At 47.3% G+C, this 20412-nt stretch overlaps 1 protein-coding gene across 1 annotated transcript in view; it reads left to right on the top strand.

Annotated features, from left to right (window-relative positions):
- UBE2D2 (ubiquitin conjugating enzyme E2 D2) overlaps positions 1 to 20412 on the top strand; it is a 38237-nt gene that overhangs the window by 10331 nt on the left and 7494 nt on the right. The window contains exon 2 of the mRNA XM_077310739.1: positions 16550 to 16613. Coding sequence (XP_077166854.1) covers positions 16550 to 16613 — 64 coding nt within the window. The remainder of the gene's footprint in view (positions 1 to 16549; positions 16614 to 20412) is intronic.

The raw sequence follows: 20412 nt of genomic DNA on the forward strand, positions 1-20412 counted from the left end.
CATGCTGCCGAGGGCTCCCTTGCCGGCGGCCTGACGCGTCGGAGGCGCTTTGCGCCTCCGACGCGTCAGGCCGGTGGCAAAGGAGCAACTCTGCGCGGCTCGCAGTTGCTTCCTTGTGAGCAGGGTGGGAATCGGCCGGACCAATCGGCAGGCACTTCACGCCTGCCGATTGGCCGGGCCGATGGTCTGTCCGGAGGAAGGGGCCAATCGGCACCCTTCCTCATCCTGGACCGAGCCCGCCATAACTCCTCCCACAAAGTCTTTACGGCGCCGCGGGCTGTGTTCAGATGTTGGGTTTAGGGCTGTAGTCAAGGATTCTTTATTTTTTATTAACTTCAGAATTGGTCAGTTTGGTTTTTAACATGTCTGTTCATAGTTTAAAATTTAAAAGCCAGTGAGGTATTGTACCAGTGTGGTGTAGTGGTTAAGACTTTAATCTGGAGAACTGGGTGTGATTACCCACTCTTCCTTCACATGAAGACTTTGGGCCAGTCATCGTTCTCTTGGCCCCACCTATTTCTCAAGGTGGCCATTGTGGAGAGAGGAAGGGAAGGCGATTGTAAGCAGCTTTGAAACTCCTTAGGGAAGAGAAAAGCAGGATATAAAACCCGGCTCTTTAGTGAATGAAGTCCTAATTGCTAAATGTATTGAAAATCTGTCAGCAAGAAACCAAATGGCTTATTTGGAAAATCCTTTGAAACTGCAGTGAGTGCTGCTTTAAGCCCTCAAAAATGGCAGAAAAGGTGGGATCTGTGCAAGTCTTAATCAGTGTTCTTCCGCTTTTGGCCCCTGTCGCAAATATTTAGAAGCCAATCCCATTTTAGTCTTTAGGCTTGTGCTTTAGTTTTCTAATGCTAAGTGCCAGAGTGAAATTTCTAGGCGCCATGGCAAACTGACACCTGGGATTTGTTGAGCCCCAAGTGTATGTATTTTTTATAGCTCTCCCTGTTTAATTTGCAAGGCTTGCATCTAACAGTTTGCACGCCTAATGCAGATATTGCTTTCCTTGGCTTGTGCAAAGTTTATAGACACATTAACTCTTAATGGAGCACTTGTAAAAGGTAAAGGTATCCCCTGTGCAAGGACCGAGTCATGTCTGACCCTTGGGGTGATGACCTCTAGTGTTTTCATGGCAGACTCAATACGGGGTGGTTTGCCAGTGCCTTCCCCAGTCATTACTGTTTACCCCCCAGCAAGCTGGGTACTCATTTTACCGACCTTGGAAGAATGGAAGGCTGAGTCAACCTTGAGCTGGCTGCTAAGATTGAACTCCCAGCCTCATGGACAGACAGCTTCAGACAACATGTCAGCTGCCTTACAACCCTGCACCACAAGATGCTCCAGAGCACTTGTATGGACCCTTTAATATCAAATATATATATCTAGAATGAGTGGGAAATCTGCTATTTTCTCACTGGGATTTAGACCACCATCCCAAAGGTCTTGCCCCACCAGTTTATAGAATCTCAAGAGGAAAAATGCTGTAATCTCAACAAGCTTTCTTCAAGCAGCTGCTGTGCATCTTGCAGTTACCTGGTCCAGCTGAAAGGAAAGCTTGCAAGTTGAAGCCATTACTGTTTATGTGCAGATTCATCTAAATCAAATAGTTTTAGATTTTTGTTGTAGAATCCAGATAGGCTTATTTTACATTCATCGTGGATCCCAACTTCCCTGTCCCTCTTTTATCCATTATGTTCTGTATAACTTAATAGATATTGGTAGGAAACTGCATTGGTGATTCTTCAATTGCTGTGTACCAAAGCAACTTGGCACCAGGAACAGCTTAACAGTTCAGAGAACTTGTGACTTTGCATAGCCTGTTTGAGCCAAAATGTGAGAGGCAGAAACTTGGCCCTAACCTGAATAGCCCAGGCTAGCCTGATCTTGTCACGTCTCAGAAGCTCAGCAGGATAGGCCCTGGCTAGTATTTGGATGGGAGACCACAAAGGAATACCAGGCACACTACACAGAGGCAGGCAGCGGCAAACCACCTCTGAATGTCTCTTGCCTTAGAACAGTGGGTCTCAACCGCTGCTGCTCCACGACTCCTACAGCAGGGGCTGTGGCAGCGGCGTGCACGCTCAGGTGTGCATGCTCACATGGCGGAGCTCATGCTCGCTGGAGGCGTCGCGGGGCAGTGGCGGAGGCCAGAGCTGTAGCGGCATGTTGCTGGTCTCCTCCGCACTAACTCGGACCTTACTGAAGCGGCGCCGAGGGGGCCATCATCACAGGAGAGGAGGCGGCAGTGGCCAGAGTGGCAGCAGAAGCAGCGGGATGGTGCTGGCCTCCTCCGCACTGCCTCAGTGAGCTCTGAGGTGGTATGGAGGAGGCCAAGCCATGCCGCTGCCACTGCGACCTCCAAGAAAAGGCCAAATGACCCCTTGTGGGGTTGCGCCCCCGGGTTGAGAACCGCTGCCTTAGAAACCCTGTGGAATCGCCATCAGTCACCTGTGAATTGACAACAGGAAAGAGAGAAACTTAGCAGTTCAGTAAAAATCAACTGTTTGTAATTAAGTCGAACCTGTGTTGAATTGTGTTCCTGCTCTGTTTCTATGAAGGGCCCAGCAGTTGTGTTTTTTTTAAATTTAATATAAAACACCCATCAGTGATGGCTTCAAGTTTAATTTATGCCTCTTGATTGTGGGTTATGGGCCTTGGAAGAGCACTCCATGCCTTTACTTCATACTGTAAAGAGGAGCAGCTTGTGATAAACTAACAGAAACCAAATGTCCTCATCTTTACTAAAACATCAATGGAAAACTGAGGGCCACAACAGCACACAAACAAGTCTTCAAATACCTTGGCTTAGTTTTCCAGTTGTCTGGACACCGGAGAGCTCAGGCACTGCAGAGACTGCCCGTAGAGCAACCATTGGAAGATTCCAGTTTGCAAAAGGAGCCTCCTTTATCCTGCAGCAGTCAAGGTTTTCCAAAGGAAAGTTGTGACCCAGCTCTTTATACGAAAGGTGCCCATTGAAAGCAGTACAATTTAAGTTCTTACAGATGGCTTTTGGAGTCCCTCATTGTATTTCATATTCTCTTCTCAGATTATAAGTCATCTCCTTGGGGGCATGTATGCACTGTTAGGTGCATTCACCTACGGTTTAGTGGGGCTAACTCCCTTGATTTTTGGTAACAGCCATTATCCAACCTGGCTAAGAGTGGTTGTGGGGAAGCTCCAGGAGCATGGCATTTCCTCTCAAGTTTTACTACATGTTGGCTATCAAAAAGCAAAAGACACAAATGACAGTTCTGGGATAACACCATTCATCAGGTATGGTGCAGATACAGAAATATCCAGTTATTATCCAAATGTTTTCAACCAGCAGGTTACCTTAAGTCCATTGAGATCCCTAGGTCTTGGACAGTCTTTACCCCAGGATGCTTTAATGTTCTACCTTCCGCCCTTCTGGAGGACAAATACCATTGTCTGCTACTTCCTCAATGGCTTTTGTCTGTGTCACACTGGAAAAGTAGAGTCATTGAACATGTTCTGCTTCATTGCCCATTCTGTAATGACATTTGACATCAGTATATTGCTCCAGTTCTGTCAACCAACCTGGGAAGATCTGAACAACTCTCAGGACATAACCCACAAAGTTGCCAAATTTTACCTATGGGCGTGCAGATGTCAAGGACCAGCCAGCTCCAGCAGAGTTAAATGATGCAGAGGACTCCTCTGAGGAAGAAGCAGTCAACAGACTGGACCCAGTGCCATGGCCAATGATAGAGACACTGCAGGAGTCAATCTTTGAGGAGCCGGACTTAAATCTGCGGCCAGGTACCAGTGCAATTGGCAGCAGAGAGTCATCTGCTGATCTGTTCACCTCCACTGTCCCCAGAGCCTCAGGAACTGCGTAGAGGGAAGATGAGGGAACTACAAGATAGAAGACGCAGAGCTCAATTGTCAGCACAGCACTGGTTCCACATCAATGAGGAGGATGAGTCTTTGCAGGAGCAGGGCTGAAGTGATTGGCAGGTGTTTGGCATGGTGTACATAAGCAGCAAACTAGGGAGTAGCTATGTGGAAGCAACTTGTTTGTTTGCACTGACCTTGCTTTGGACTGATTTCCTTGCATTTGACTCTAACCTATATCTTAGACACACATTCTGCTGTTGGATTCTCCTTTGGACTTGAAGCTGGGAGTTACGTCTGTCTAACTGGTATCTGACCCTTGGGACTGTATTCTGATAAACTCTGACATTGTGAAACTACCTTGGTTGTCTGCAAGCAGTGACTTGCCTGTCTGTTGTTCATCTTCTTAATCTGGGTTCATTGTTTTATATTTGCCTCATTGCATTCTGTTATTTGCTGGTCTTGTATCGAAATAAAGTTTACATGTTCATGATTATGGGTGAATGCAAACAGACGTCCAGATGCCTTAAGCTAGGAGTAGCTGTTTATAGAATTGCTTTGATAATCTTATTCTCTGTTAAGAGATTTGTTCGTCAAAATTGAAAACATTTTGAAGTTGATGTCCCTTGATAAAGCTGTGCAGTGAAACGTGTTGGGATTTATTTAGAATTCTGGATATTGAAGAATCAACTGAAGTCATATTTGATGAACCATATTGGAATCCCAGTGCCCTATTGTTTGCTTTGTGTCTGGTCCTTCACTGCAGCGGTCCGCAACCTTTCGGCTGCCACGGACCGCTGCTCCGGTGAGTGGGGAGAGGGCGGCCTGGGGGCCCATATACGCGCGGCAGCCCCAGCTCAAACGCGCGTGCGCGGACTGCTGCGCACGCGTGTTTGTGCCAGCAGGGGCGCAAACACGCATGCGCGGCAGTCCACGCATGCGCGTTTGCGCCACCGCCATGCCGGCGGCCGCGGCTTCACCTCCCGGCCCCTCCGGGCCGCCAGCAAATCGGCCACCAAAGCGGCCAATTAGCTTGCGGCTCGGCAAGCTTCTCTTCCCTCCCCCGCCCGAAACAAGAAGCTTGCCGGGCCGCAAGCTAATCGGCCGCTTCTGCGGCCAATTTGCTCGCGGCCTGGCAAGCTTCTCGCTTCGGGCGGGGGAGGGAAGAAGCCGCGGCCTGGCGCCAAGGCCTTCGCGGCCCGCCACCGGGCCGCAGACCGCAGGTTGGGGGACCACTGCTTCACTGGACCGTTTCCCTCCTATTTCATTCTTGAATGGCAATAACAAGCATGGTTGCATTAGGGATAATATATGCACAGCCAGCTTGGTGTAGTGGTTAACAGCGACAGCTTCTAATCTGGAGAGGCAGGTTTGATTCCTCATTTCTCTACATGCAGTCAGCTGAGTGACCTTGGGCTAGTCAACAGTCCTGTTAAGAATTGATTTCACAGCAGTTCTGTCAGTGCCTGCTCAGCCTCACCTAGTTCACAAGGTGTCTGTTGTGGGGGGAGGAAAGAAAGGCAATTGTAAGCTGTTTTGAGACTCCCTTCAGGCAGTGAAAAGTGGTGTATAGCAACCAACTCTTCTTTAGAAGGATAGTAAGCATGGAGAAATCAGCATTGGTAATGAGACAGGAAAGTTAAGTCTCAGTTTTCAGGATGATGCATTGTCATAAGCTTCATTATCATTTGCAAAATGGCTATTCACCTTGATCGATCCCCTGGAGACTAATTGGCTAGTTAGTGATACTTGCATTTAATGGAAGGCATTATAACTAGGGGGGAAAAAACAAATCCTTCACTCTGATAGGGTTGGGCATAAGATTATGATTACACTGGCATACTGGCTGAGGTAGAAATACTGGTCAGTGGACAGCTTCCTGCAGAGGGTTATTCCGCCTGGCCAACTCTCAAGGCGAGAGCTAGCCAACCAGTCCTTCTCTCTTGAGTTGGTGAGTTTCTCTTGGTGTTCTTTGTCCTGCTTTCCTGATTAAGGTAGATTAATATTGTTCCATGACTTTCCTTAACAAAGAGCCATCAGGCAGGCAGGCCTTTCTTTTTTTTTCTTCTTTCCCACCATTTCTGGTAGGAGGGCAGGCACTATTGGAGATATAGCCAGAGGAAGGAGCACAGCCTGTTCACTTTGCAGCTAGTGAACCCCCTCTATGCTGCACTAGCTGGCCACACCCAGTGGCAGCTGTGCAGGAGGTGCATGGGCTGCAGAGCCTAGCCGGAGTCCACACCAGAACAAAGTCAAAGTCCAGTCCAAGTCGTTAGGAATCAAAGCAAGCAGAGAAGGGCAAGGCAAAGAGTAGTCAAGGTCAGAGTCCAGATAAGCATATATTCAACAAAGTCAGGTACGTAGTCAAAAGCCGTTTACTAGGAGTCAGGGAAGCCTATGGGAGTCAGTTTGCAGACCAAGGAATCCAAGCCGGACAGGAGGGTTTCTGCATAGATTGCACCCATGTCAAAGAGCTCCTAAAAGCAGCCCAGCTAATTGGCTGCACCAGGTGGAGGACTTGCTCCTCCCCAGGAACTATCCCAGCTGGGCCCCATCTACTTTGACAGCGTGCCTGCAGTCTCTGGCTCCCTCAGTGTTCAGCAAACATCACCCTTCTGATTCGTCTGCATTGTTCAGGTGAGCTGTCAGGGCTGGAATGCATCTGCGGGTGCACCAAAGATGCCTCTTGGGAAGAGCCTGGCTGACTTGTGCTGCTTTCCCCTGCTGCACATTCAGAGGCCCCTCTCTCTTCTGCCAGAGCTGGTTCAGCTGCAGGCCCTGGTTGCTGTGGCAACTCCTGGGAGATGGGAGGTGGCAGCAGGGGCATGACACCCTCTCTAAGGGAGCTCCCATCCAGTCTTTATGTAGTTATTTGCAGAAGGATCATCTCCTTCGGCTACTGCCAATTCTTCAGAAGGCTTCCACTGTCACAAGATGGTAGCCAGCAGCTAGGTTTCAACAGTGGTGGAAATAAGCAGTGCTGACACAGGCCCCTGACCTTACCATGCTATCATTTCATTGATCATTGAGAAGGAATTCTGAATGACATTGTATTATTTTAATATTAAGATACCCCTTCCTGGGGACAAATTATCTACACATGTTGTTTGTCTTCCTTCAGCTGTATGAGTTTTAGACAGTGAAAAAACAGAGGTGCACTGCTTGGTGTTGTAGTTAAGAGTGGTGGCTTGTACTATAGCAAGCCAGACTGGACTACCCGCTCGGGGCAGAGGAATCCCATGGGTTCCCCACAGCACCAATAGAGCTGTTCTGACTGGGCGGTAATATCAGGGCTCTTTCAGCCTCACTTTCCTCACAGGGTGTCTGTTGTGGGGAGAGGAAAGGGAAGGCGATTGTAAGCTGCTTTGATATACCTTTTGGTAGAGAAAAGTGGCATATAAAAAACAACTCTGCTTCTTCTACTTCAGTGTAGGAAGTCATCCTCAGCAATCAAAGGATTGCAATCAGATTCAGCAGTCTGTGCCATCACCCAGCACTACATTGGAACCATTTCCAGATAAAAACATTGGAGACTCCTCGTCTACATCGCCGCTGGAGGACTATTGTTTGCACGGAGAGCAATTAGATCGGGATTTTGCTACTTCTGATACATGCCCGAAGGACAAGGTGTTGAGCCGTTTCTATTCAGAGACTCTTAACTAATATTAGGCTCCCCGTTTTGGAGGGACTGGATGAATTTACTATGCCAATTTGGAAGTTTTATACTATGGTTTGGCTACGGCACCAAGAGTTTTCACCAAATGTATGGCAGTAGTTGTAGCGTTCCTTCGTAACAAGGGTATGACTATTTCCCCTTACTTGGACAATTTGCTTCTTGTGGGTTCCACAGCCCAGAGATTATAATCCCAGATTGATTTTGTGGTAGAGACTTGCTTAAACTTGGGGTTAGAAGTTAACTTTTAGAAGTCTTGCTTTAATCCCTTCTAAAACAGTCAAGTTTATAGGGACTACTTTAGATTTCCATCAGGGGAAGGTGTTCCTTCCCAAGTACCATGTGCAGGCATTGAAGGTAATGTGCCACTGTCTCCTTCGCAATTGATGGAGACCGACATTCATACAGACTTCTTGGGTTAATGGTCTTAACTACCTTGTTTGTCTCTTTTGCCTGTTGGCATATGAGAGAATTACAAGCATAGTTTCCAAAATGTTTTAATCCATTAAAGAATACTCCTTTCCATTTTTCAGTTCTGAGGCCTGTAGTCTCATTGGTATAGTGGTGGGCACTTAATTCTAATATCTTCCTTGGGGTTCCCTTTGGTTTATGGACCCATGATGTGATGTGGATGCTTCCCTTACAGGCTGGAGGGCACATTGTGAGGGTGGGTTCATCCAAGGGGTTTGATCAATGTTGGAACAGAGACTACATATGCATTTACTGGAGCTTAGAATGGTTTGTTTGGCCCTAACTTCATTTTCAGGTATTCTCCAGGGCAAGAGGTTTCTTGTGCAAACAAACAGTATGTCCACCAAACAAACAGGGAGGAACATAATCTTGGCACCTCTGCAAGGAGGCCATTCTGACCTGGAAAACAGCCATTTCATTTTCCATGGATATAAGAACGTTTCACATTGCAGCAGTATAGATTGTGCAAGCAGACTGATTAAGCAAAGAATTTATACAAACTTATGAGGGGTTCCTTGCCTATCATCACCTAATTCTGGTGTTCCAGGAGTGGGGTTTCCCTCAGATAGACCTGTTTGCTTCTTCTGAGTCTACCAAGGCTCTGGTGTTCTTCTCCATGGCAGGCAGAGGTCTGGGGTCATTGGACAATGCATTCCAATTCACTTGGAGTGGGATTCTACTCTATATGTTCCCACCCCTCCTGTTAATTTCCAGGGTGCTCCACAAAATGCAGCTGGACAGTTCCACTGCACTTCTAGTAGCACCGGCATGGCCTCAGCATTATCTCGGGGCAGAGAAATCCCATTCCCGCTAACACTCAATTTACTCACATTTCGTTCCCCTCCCATCATAGAGATTCAGAGGCTCCACCTTATAGCATGGTTGGTCTGTCAACAACGACTTTTTTCCTTGGGAGTACGAGAAGTATTCATGCAATCTCACAGACCTTCCACTACCTGTGCTTTCAATTTAAAGTGGGCAAGGTTTAAGGAAGGCTCCAAGGCCACTGCCCCTTTTCTTGCCCTCCCTCCACGGTTGTCAACTACCTCCTGCTTTTGCCCCAGAGCGAGTTGAGGGTTTCATCTGCCCATTCCCATCTGGCTGCCCTGTCAGCATTTCATGAGGAAATTCAGGGATCTTCCATTCCCCCCCCCCATAAATTATCCCAGTGGTTTCTTAAGGACCTTATGAATATGTTTCCCTCTGCTCCCAAGATTGTGCCACAGGGGTCCCTGTCAGTAGTTCTACCAGTCTCAATGGGTCCACTGTTTGAACCCCTACATTCCATTCCACTAAGTTTTCTTTCAATGAAGACGGTCTTCTTGTTGCCATCAGCCAGATGCATTAGTGAGCTCTTAGAATGGATCCCCCATACTTACCATTACTTCCATCAAAGTTGGTCTTAAGATTGGGCCTGGGTTTCTTACTTAAGGTGGTCTCCTCTCATTTGTCTCAGGACATTGCATTACCGGTGTTTCTTCCTAATCCACTGTCAGATTGAGAGAAAAAAGTACATTCCCTAGCTGCATTGTTGTATTATTTACACAGAACAATGGATTTTTGTTCTGCACAATCTTTATTTGTTATTGGGGCCCAAATGAGGGTAATAAGGATTCTGTTCAGTCTATTGAATGATGGATGGTTTCCATGATCAAGTCTGCTTACTTGACAGCGAAGATTCCATGTCTGGTCCATGTTTGAGCGCAATCCTTGCATGCTATTGGCTCCTTGGCAGCATTTCACCATAACATCCTGTTGGTAGACATTTGCAAGGCAGAGACCAGGGCAAAAAAAGAGACTTCATTAAGCACTATGCCATCGACCTCCCTGACAGAAGAGACTCCGCATTTGGCAAGGCAGTCGTTCAGTCTGTGTTTTCCTGAAGGGATCACCCCAGCTCCTAAGGTATTTAGCTTGTGAAGGTCCCAATGTAGGACTGCATCACAAGACAGATAATGAAAATGGGATTGCACTTACCTGTAGCAGTTGTTCAGCGATATCTTGTGTGCAGGCACACATTCCCTCCCCCCATCCCTGCTGTGAGCTTGGTTCCATTCCGTCTGGCAGATTCCATCAGATTTGGCTTGCGGCGGAGGTTTGGAACTGAGGAGATTGGGGATGCTGAGCCCTAGTTACATGGGCACTGTGTGCAAAAGGGGGCACATGTGCAGTTCTATGGGCTGGAGCGCCCCCTGTAGGAGCTTAGCTGCTAAAGGTTTTCCATAGCTGGCCCGTGCTTGCACAGTCCCAATGTGTATCTGCACGCAAAATATCTGTGAACAACAGGTAAGTGCAACCCTGTTTGATGGAATGAGTTCCCGGAAGAGCTATGGGCCTTTCGGAGCTGACACGGTTCTGCAAGGCCTGTAAGATGGAGCTCTTCCCTCCTAGAAGGCTCCGCATAACATCACCTCTGGAGATGTTGTAGAGCGAGGAAGAGAAGGGGAGGGGGAGGTCCTTGGCTGTGATTATTAGTTTTGGGTTTGTGGGTGGAGGTTTTATGCTTTTATTGTTAGACTAGTTTCAAAGCCCCTTTATAAAAAGGGGTTTTGAAAGGCGCGTGAGTCCGGCAGGGAGGGAACCCCCAGCAGCCGCGCTTCGCGTGACTGCTGGGGGTTCCCTCGGGCGGCGGTCTGACGCTGCGAGAGGCGCTTCGCGAGATTGGTCCCTCCGATTGTCTGTCGTGAGGAAGGGTCCAACCCGGACCCTTCCTCATCACGGACAAAGCCCACCTCTAGGGGGCTTAACGAATTATTTAGTCCGTGGCGCCCGTGGCGCCACGGGCTGTTTAAAGATTGTTAGATGCTGTGGTCCTGGCAAATAGATGGGGAAGAAATGGAGATAGTGACAGATTTTATTTTCCTGGGCTCCAAGATCACTGCAGATGGGGACTGCAGCAAAGAAATTAAAAGACGCTTGCTCCTGGGGAGGAAAGCTATGGCAAATCTAGACAGCATCCTAAAAAGCAGAGACATCACCCTGCCAACAAAAGTGCGTTTAGTCAAGGCTATGGTATTCCCAGTTGCAATGTATGGCTGCGAAAGATGGACCATAAGGAAGGCCGAGCGTCAAAGAATTGAGGCTTTTGAACTCTGGTGCTGGAGAAGACTCTTGCGAGTCCCTTGGACTGCAAGACGAACAAACCGGTCAGTCCTAGAGGAGATCAGCCCTGACTGCTCTTTAGAAAGCCAGATCCTGAAGATGAAACTCAAATACTTTGGCCACCTCATGAGAAGGAAGGATTCCCTGGAGAAGAGCCTAATGCTGGGAGTGATCGAGGGCAAAAGAAGGGGACGACAGAGAATGAGGTGGATGGATGGAGTAACTGAAGCAGTAGGTGCAAACTTAAATGGATTCCGGGGAATGGTAGAGGACAGGAAGGCCTGGAGGATCATTGTCCATGGGGTCGCGATGGGTCGGACACGACTTCGCACATAACAACAACAAGATGCTGTGGGCCACAGGTTGGGAGTGGTGGCCTAAAAATGTAATTCAAAATAAAATAAAAAATATGAATAAAAGCATGTGTAAAGAACATAGATTTCCATATGGGTAGCTGTGTTAGTCGGTGGCAGCAAAATAAGTCAGGATTCCAGTGGCAACTTTTTAAAAAGCCAGCACCCTAACATTTATTCCAGCATACGCCTTCATGAGTTAAAAGTCACTTCATCAGATGGATTGCGTACGTCTAGCATATAAACAACTTAAGAACTTTATGTAAAGAATTGTTTTAGCCATCTGTTGTGGCACTGATTTCTGCTGTGTACTGAAGATGGGGTCTGTCCTCAATGAGTCCTGACTGGCCTCTTTTTGCTGGGGTGGGGGGAGAAACCATAGTTCCATCTGTTGGAGAGTCAAAAGCCTTATTCACTATTTTAATAATAAATAGCTTGCTCCGTAGCTTAATGATCCTGGTCTTTATTCCAGGAATTGTATCTTACTCTTAGAAGAGCAGTGTAAATTTCAGTGCCGGGAGCCATATTTAAAATGCACAGTATTATAGAGCAGTGGTCCTCAACCTTTCTGAGGCTGGGGACCGGCAGGGCATCGGGCCGCGCATCAGGCTGCGCTCGCACGGCCCGGCCCTGATTCCCTCTCCCCGCCCCCCCGCAGTAAGAAGCTTCCCGGGCCGCAAGCTTGCGGCCTGGGAAGTTTTTTACTGCGGGGGGGGGGAGTGGGGAGAGGGAGCCGCGGCCTGGCGCCATGGCCTTCCGGGCCGCGGGCCGCAGGTTGGGGACCACTGTTATAGAGCAGCGGTCCGCAACCTTTTTCCGGTTGCGGACCGCTGCCAAGGGGTGGGGGAAGAGGGCGACTCGGGCCCCACACAAATACGCATGCTCAGACCTGCCTTGCATGCATGTTTGCGTTCCCAGGTGGCGGAGCAAATGCGCATGCACGGTGGCTCTGCACATGCGTGAAAGTGCCACACAAGCGTGGCATGCCGGCGGCCATGCTTCCTCCCCCCCTCCTGCAGCAATAAGCTTGCCGGGCCGCAAGCTAATTGGCTGCTTTGGCGGCCGATTTGCTCACAGCCTGGCGAGCTTCTCGCTGCGGGGGGGGGGGCAGGAGAGGGAGCCGGGGCATATGCAATTAAGCTGTAGATGTGAGGCAGTGCACCAGGTAATAGTGTGGCCGTTAGGTCACTCTGTCTTAGAAGAGACCTAACTTGACATTGAAATGGATGTGTTTGCTGCCCTAGAACTTCTGAGGCTGGAGATAAACCTTAGACTTTGCTTGGTGTGGTGGCGGATGCTTAATGGCTCTGAAAGCAACCATCGTGTGAATGTGTTGCTGATGCAATGATGTAAAATTCCCGTTGAGGTACACACAATGGGTAGAGACCATAGTCACCTTGTATAGTTGTACATTTAGGGTGGGCTTGCTCTAAAGCAAATAAGTATTGGAGGAGATTACAAGCAAGGGTGAGACGGACACTGAAAGTCTTTGCTGATCTTGTTAACTATTGGATGTTAGCTGGGCCATTGGAAGTTAGCTGGAAGTAGTAGGTCTGTAACACCTCTGTGTGTGGTTGTATTTGTGTGTGTATTAATCATTTCTGTGCCGCCTGCCTACCCCACTAGGGTTCCCAAGGCTGCAGGTTATTACAACATTTCAACATTAAAACAACATTTGGGTGTGTGTGTAAATTAAATATTTAAATAATTCAGTCAAAATATAAACATCCATAACACCAAAACCAACCAGGTAGAAGGGCCAATGACACCAAATAAAAGAAACAATGATCGATGGAGACAGACGCATTTCCCTGTGAAGTGGAATCCAGAATTTTAGGTCCACTCCTCAGAAGGCTTGTGCTCGGGTTCCTGCCCACCTAGCCTCCTGTGGGATGGGTGAGTACATATGATGCTGGGTGACCAAAATCATATAGGGCAGGGGTAGTCAAACTGCGGCCCTCCAGAGGTCCATGGACCACAATTCCCAGAAGACCCTGCTGGCAGGGGCTCCTGGGAATTGTAGTCCATGGACCTCTGGAGGGCCGCAGTTTGACTACCCCTGATATAGGGCTTTAAAAATCAACCTTGAATTGAGCCTGGAAGCAAAAGAGGAGTGATACAGCCCTGCAATCTATTCCACTCAGCATTCTGACTGCAACGTTCTGTACCTTCAGCAGCTTCTAGACAGTCTTGAAGGGCAGCCCCATGTGGAGTGGATTGCAGAAAACCAAACTACATATTACCATGACATGTGCTGCCTTTTCTCCTCAGTAAGGGCCAGGACTGGTGAAAGGTACCACTGCCACCGATTTTATTATTATTATATTCGATTCATTACCTGCCCCTATTGGCAAGCTGGCTCGTGGTGGGTTACATATTAATAAACCTCCACATAAAACATAAAATTATTGATCCCCCCCATTAAAATTATATATATCCAGGCAGCAAAAAACTATCCCCCCCCAATCAACTAGCTTGCTCTCTGTGCATCATGGGGGTAATCTATGGGTGCCAGCGGTCCACTGCTAGGTGATGATCTAGCCCAGTGATAATTTAACCTGGAGGGTCCCATCTGATCTCCCATGCCCTGGCTTCAACCAAAGACCTGGCAGAAGAGCACAGTCTTGCAGGGCCTGCAGAACTAACTAACTAGCAGGAGGCCCCTGTCCAGCTATGAAGCTCTTTCTTCCAGGGGAGTAGAACTCCATCCAGGAGGTATCCCAGTTTCTCGGTTGAACCTTCTCGCCTCTAGCATGTCTGTTTTTGTTAGAATTAAGTTTTAGTTTATTAGCCCTCATCCATTCCAAAAATGCCTCATTCATACTTTCCAGAGCCTCCCTGGGATGTGAGGGTCATCCATGTCTTGGGGACAATTCAGCTTCCGTCTCTGACTAACGTATTTGTGATGATGTGGAAAAGCATGGGGGACAAGATAGAACCCTGCAGGACCCCATTAAGCCAAGTGACAGCAGTAGTCCTCCAGCACTGCATTCTGAAACCTGCCTTCAAGTCAGGACCCAAACCACGATAGAACAGTGCTTCCTAGTCCTAACCCTGAAAGAGCCAGATGCAACAGAAGTTACTGTGTAGAAAGACTGAGAGGTTGAAGAGAGCTAACTGGGTTGCACTCCCTCCCTCTTGGCACTGACCAAGACTGTTTGCATCTGGCAAATGTAGCCGCATCAGTTTCTTTGTTGCCCTCCCTGCCATGGGATAGTAAGCTTTAGAGCAGTGGTCCCCAACCTTTTTATCACCGGGGACCACTCAACGTCTTTTACTGAGGCCTGGTGGTGGTGGGGGTAGTTTACTCCTCTACTCTCAACCACTGCCGTAACGCTCTCTGATCGCTATGGTAATGTTTAAACACCCCTTCAAAATAAGATACAGACACGCCACAATAATGAACATAAGGAACATTTTTTTTTCATGGAAATTTTAACTCATGACAATGACAAATCAGTGGGAACCCTGAGCTTGTTTCTCTGCAACGAGATGGTCCCATCTGGGAGTGATGGGAGACAATGACACCCGAAGTGTGTTGTAAAGGGCCGGGGGGGATGAAGTAAAGGGCCGTGGGGGGGGAGGTGTCCTTTGCGGCCCACCTCCAATTAGTCGAAGGACCACATGTGGTCTGCGGCCCACTGGTTGGGGATCGCTACTTTAGAGTAAACTGTAGCCTGTGCCATGTTGAATGAATCCATCTCTGGTCTTTCTCCTCTGTTGCTGTAGTCACTTCCGTTGTCTTTTCATTATCTGCAACCCCAACCATAATAGCATGATGCCATCTGAAAACCAGTCACATTCCTTTGGGTATTTAGGGACCAGCTGAATCTGAGCACGACAGCAAGAATAAAATGGACCACAGAATGGCATCCCCCCTTATACAAATGGTAGCCCAGGCTCAGTTGTCTTTAAACTTCCGTCTGTCTCCACAATCAGTGGTCCCCAACCTTTTTCAGGCTGGGGACTAGCGGCAGCAGGGAGGGTGATTGCCCGGCCGCGCATGCATGGCCAAAAACGCACATGTGCAGCGCATTCGCGCATGCGTGAAAGTGCTGCGTTGCGCATTTTCAGCAGCGCATGCGCGGCCCTGCTTCCCTTCCCCCCCACAGTAAGAAGCTTGCCGGGCCGCAAGCTTGTGGCCTGGGAAATTTCTTACTGCGGGGGGGGGGGCGGGGTGAGGGAGCCACGGCCCGGTGGTTGGGGACCATTGTCCACAATCATTCACCAGACCACTGTAGCACAGGACCAATTTTCAAAAGACATATTGACTCCACAAATACATGATGGTGACAGAGTTTTTCTACACTTATTGGAAATATGATCTGAGCTACCAAATATCCTTATCCATCCATGGTTCCTCTATATATTTGTGAAACAATCTGGGGGGGGGGTGGGACGTGTCCGGCTGTCCAAGTTGGAATAAGGCCAATCAGGGTGCAGCCAGCAACTCTGGCTGCACCCTGATTGGTCCTGCCCCTACAGTTCCCGCCCTCCCTCCCTGGACACTAGCCATGTTTCTCTCAGACATGCCAGAGACAGAGAGAGACACCCAGAGCCCTGCCAGACCAAACACGAGCCCTCATTCCCTCTTATTGCTCCTGTTGCGAGGGAGGCAGAGAGACACACAGAGCTCATGCTGCGGCAGAGAAACTGCACACCATCCCTCCTTCCCTCCTAAGAATGAGCCCTAATTACCTGCTATGCCTCCTGCTGAGAGGCACACGGAGATGGGGGGGGGGAGACAGAGAGAGATCTGCACTTCCCAGTGTTCCCTGGGTCCTAGCGCCCATTGCATTTCTGCTTGCAATGGGCTTTCTTGCTAGTAAGCAAATAAACCTGTGCCTTGATGACAAACTGAAATTCTCAAAAATTGGGCATTTTGGTTGATGGGCTTTTTTTTTGGGGGGGGTGTAATCTGAATTAATATTTAGGTAGAAGGAATATCGTCTCTTAACCCTTGCCAGCATTTAATTTGCAGTTATTTTTTTTCTTTCTAAAGAAAGCTGCACTAGTGCCTTCTCTTCATGGTGATTGTGGGCAGGTCACGTAACTGTGTTGAACTGACCCTGGCATTCTTTGTTTTGTTTGACAGGAATTGAATGATCTGGCACGTGATCCTCCAGCACAGTGTTCTGCGGGGCCGGTTGGAGATGACAGTAAGTTCCCGGGGCATGTCAGAGGCTGAAGGAGGCCCTCTCTGGCAAACAGAACAATTGACCTAATGCACATCAAATTGGGGTTAGGATTTTCAGTCAGCAGGAATCAAGGAATGCCAGTGCTGAGTGGATCTTGACATGTTGCCTAAATGTTCTTTGTTTCAGGGATATTTCTGCTGGCGCAAGACCCTGTAACCTGATGCCTTATATCAGCAGGTGTCCTTGCACCAAAGGAACATAATAGAAGCATATATCTTAGTCAGGTTGCACTTGGGAGATTCTCAGATGCCCAAAATCTGTTCCCCTGGACAAAATGGCTGTTATGGCATTATACCCTGCTGAGATCCCTCTCCTCCCCAAACTCTGCCCCCCTAGCCCCCCCTCCCCAGTTCTCCAAATGCAGAGGTGGAAACCCTAGTCTTAGAAAGGGAAAATTTCAGAAATTATGAAGCCTTTGTGGAGAGAAAAGGAAATTCTGGAGAAAACTGAAATATATCCAATATATTCCATGATCAACTCACTTTTACCGTTTTAACAGCGTAATATTTGTGATTTATAAGTTAGTAAGATAAGATAATACGATATGTACTGCATGGCGTATTTATGCAGTTTAGAAAAATAAATGCCTTGGTTTTCTATAAGCCCTAGGGAAGCGTGCCTAGCCTCAACCAGAGCCAGGGCCTTTTTGGTCCCGTCCCCTGCCTGGTGGAATGAGCTCCCAGGTGAGCTGCGGGCCCTGCGGGATCTACCAGTGTTCCGCAGGGCCTGTAAAACGGACTGCTTCCACCAGGCCTATGGTTGAGGCTGGGGTCGGCGAGATACGCCTACTGCCCCCCCCCCAGGCTTTTGGAGTGAACATCATCGGACCTCCTTCTCCATCCTCCTTAGTAATAGGGGGTAGGAAGGGGATTTTCCGCCATGTTGGGATGATTTAAGTCTTTTAATGGGAGTTTTAATGGGGTTTTAAGACATTGTGACCTGCCACGAGTCATCTAGGCCAGTGGTCCCCAACCTTTTTATCACCAGGGACCACTCAACACTTGACAATTTTACAGAGGCCCGGTAGGGGAGGGGAGATTTACTCCTCTACTCTCAACCACTGCCCTAACGCTCTCTGATCGCTATGGTAATGTTTAAACATCCCTTCAAAATAAGATACAGACACGCCACAACAATGAACATAAGGAACATTTTATTTTCGTGGAAATTTTAACTCATGACAATGACAAATCAATGGGAACCCTGAGCTTGTTTCTCTGCAACGAGATAGTCCCATCTGGGAGTGATGGGAGACAATGACACCCGAAGTGTGTTGTAAAGGGCCGGGGGGGGGGGGTCGTCTTTCGTGGCCCACCTCCAATTAGTCGATGGACCACATGTGGTCCGCGGCCCACAGATTGGGGATCACTATTCTAGGGAATGGCAGGAAATAAATCAAATCAATCAATCAATAATAAATACTTGGGAATATGGCCAATACTTGACAGATAACTGCAAACCACTGCTCCGTATATTACATTAACCCACATACCTTGATTTTTGCCATCTGAGAGTTGTGGGGGAAAAAACAATACAGATGACTTTTAAAGAAAACTGAAGAGATTGTATTTGGACAGCACTGGTTAAACTGTATATGATAGAACTGTTCAATAATGTATTATGGTGTATTACGAATACTACTATAAAGGAAATATATAAATCATTGAAAAAACTTTGCATGTCTGTGCTATATGCAGGAACTGATGTGCTGTAGAATGTCTTATCTTCATAATTCACATTACAAGTAACACATTGTCTTATGATATTAAGCATTTAAAAAGTCAACTATATCTGTATTATTTTTTTAATGGAGGTTGGAGAACTTTTCTCAATTTTCCCCCAGGCTTTTTCATTTCTGGGTCTAACCCTTTCCCCCCTACTCTACAAGACATACAAAATATCACTACTGAATTTTTAAAAAATGTATTGAGTTACTTCAGTGACTTTCATAATCATCACTATAAAATAAAAACAGGTGAATCATTAATATTTCTGAGTCCATTGTGGCAGTTATAACAATATGGAATAAACATTCTCTTTCATGTATTCAAGTACCAAATGTTTTCATATTCTTGTCCTATGGGTGCAATCCTAATCATATAATATGGAGCAAAAAAATGTGTTTGGGTTTGTACTGCAGGTGGCTGAAAATCTGGCATAGAAGTAGCTGTTTTTAACAATGTCACTGAGTTACAGTCCCTGTTGGTGAAATAATTCTCTTAATGAGAATTATAGTAATTGCTTTGTTACGTTTTAATGTTTGTATTTTAAAGGTCTATTGACTATAAAATAAATGGTTATTTTTGATAATCATGCTTTATTTGCTTCTCTCTTTAGAGAGAAAGATTTTTATCATTCAGAGCAACTAGTTACACTGTTCGGTGACATGTGAAAAAATTTCACTCATTCTAAAAGAGACAAGATTTCGCAGGAGTTTCACCCCTCCTCAAAGTGTCACCTGGAATTTTCTAATGTTTCCATTGGAAAAATGGGGGCGGGGAGAGGCCTTCTATGTGTGTGCTTTTTTCCTTGGGCTTTTGTGTCTTTAGTTGCCCTTTGTGTATTATTTGGACCTGCCAAAGGAGAAGGCACAACTGCCAGATGTGGATGATGATCATGTCTTATTTTATAATTCACGGCAGGTTTCTTTGGACCTGATGTGTGCACCTTTCTTAATTGCATGTGTTGGATATCTTCTATACCTCAAAGCTTTGAGCTTCTGTTCACGTTGGTTATTGTGTTGCTGCAAAGTATAAGTCCTTTTAAAACAAAGTATCTTCTAAAATCGCAAATTATCTAGTACACAATATGGGTGGGATTGTTCTACTGTTACAGTAGGGCTGAATCCAGCCATCTTTTCACAGGGTGGGAACAGGAGAAGTTCCCATCTGACCATAAGAAGACTATACATTAGCGATCCCCAACCTGTGGGGATTAGCGATCCCCCACATGTGGTCCTTCAACTAATTGGAGGTGGGCCCCAAAGGACGCCTTCTTCCCCCCCCCCCGGACCTTTACCTTCAGCCCCCCGGCCCTTTACAACACACTTTGGGTGTCCTTGTCTCCCATCACTCCCAGATGGGACTATCTCGTTGCAGAGAAACAAGCTCAGGGTTCCCATTGATTTGTCATTGTCATGAGTTAAAATTTCCATGAAAATAAAATGTTCCTTATGTTCATTGTTGTGGCGTGTCTGTATCTTATTTTGAATGGATGTTTAAACATTACCATAGCGATCAGAGAGCGTTAGGGCAGTGGTTGAGAGTAGAGGAGTAAACTACCCCCCCCCCACCGGGCCTCAGTAAAAGGCGTTGAGTGGTCCCCGGTGATAAAAAGGTTGGGGACCACTGCTATACATGGTTCTTGCATGACCAAAAGGAAGCTGAGATGAGAACTGTGGCAAAGAAGGGAATTCAGTGAGTGAGTGAAAATGTTGCCAGTCGTTCTGTAAAGCATAGGGCAACCATTTTTACAATTATTTTGGCACTTACAAACCCCTGTGTCTGAATTGCCACTGATTGAGAGCTGTACATTTTAAATTAGGTTGAATATGGTTTATCGTCATAGTACTCAAATTAAGGTACTTGAAAATAATAACTAGGCTAACATGATCTGCCGCCCCTATGATCTAGTACTAAAACTTCCTACCCCCCTCCCTTCCCTCAGCCCAACAAGGCCCCAGGCTGGGGGGACGGGTATTAATGGAGAATTAGCCTGATATTCCGGCTGTTCCGAGGAGGGTCCCCTGATCTTATCTGCC

Source organism: Paroedura picta, chromosome 14 (genome assembly GCF_049243985.1).
Source record: "Paroedura picta isolate Pp20150507F chromosome 14, Ppicta_v3.0, whole genome shotgun sequence".
Lineage (NCBI taxonomy): Eukaryota > Metazoa > Chordata > Lepidosauria > Squamata > Gekkonidae > Paroedura > Paroedura picta.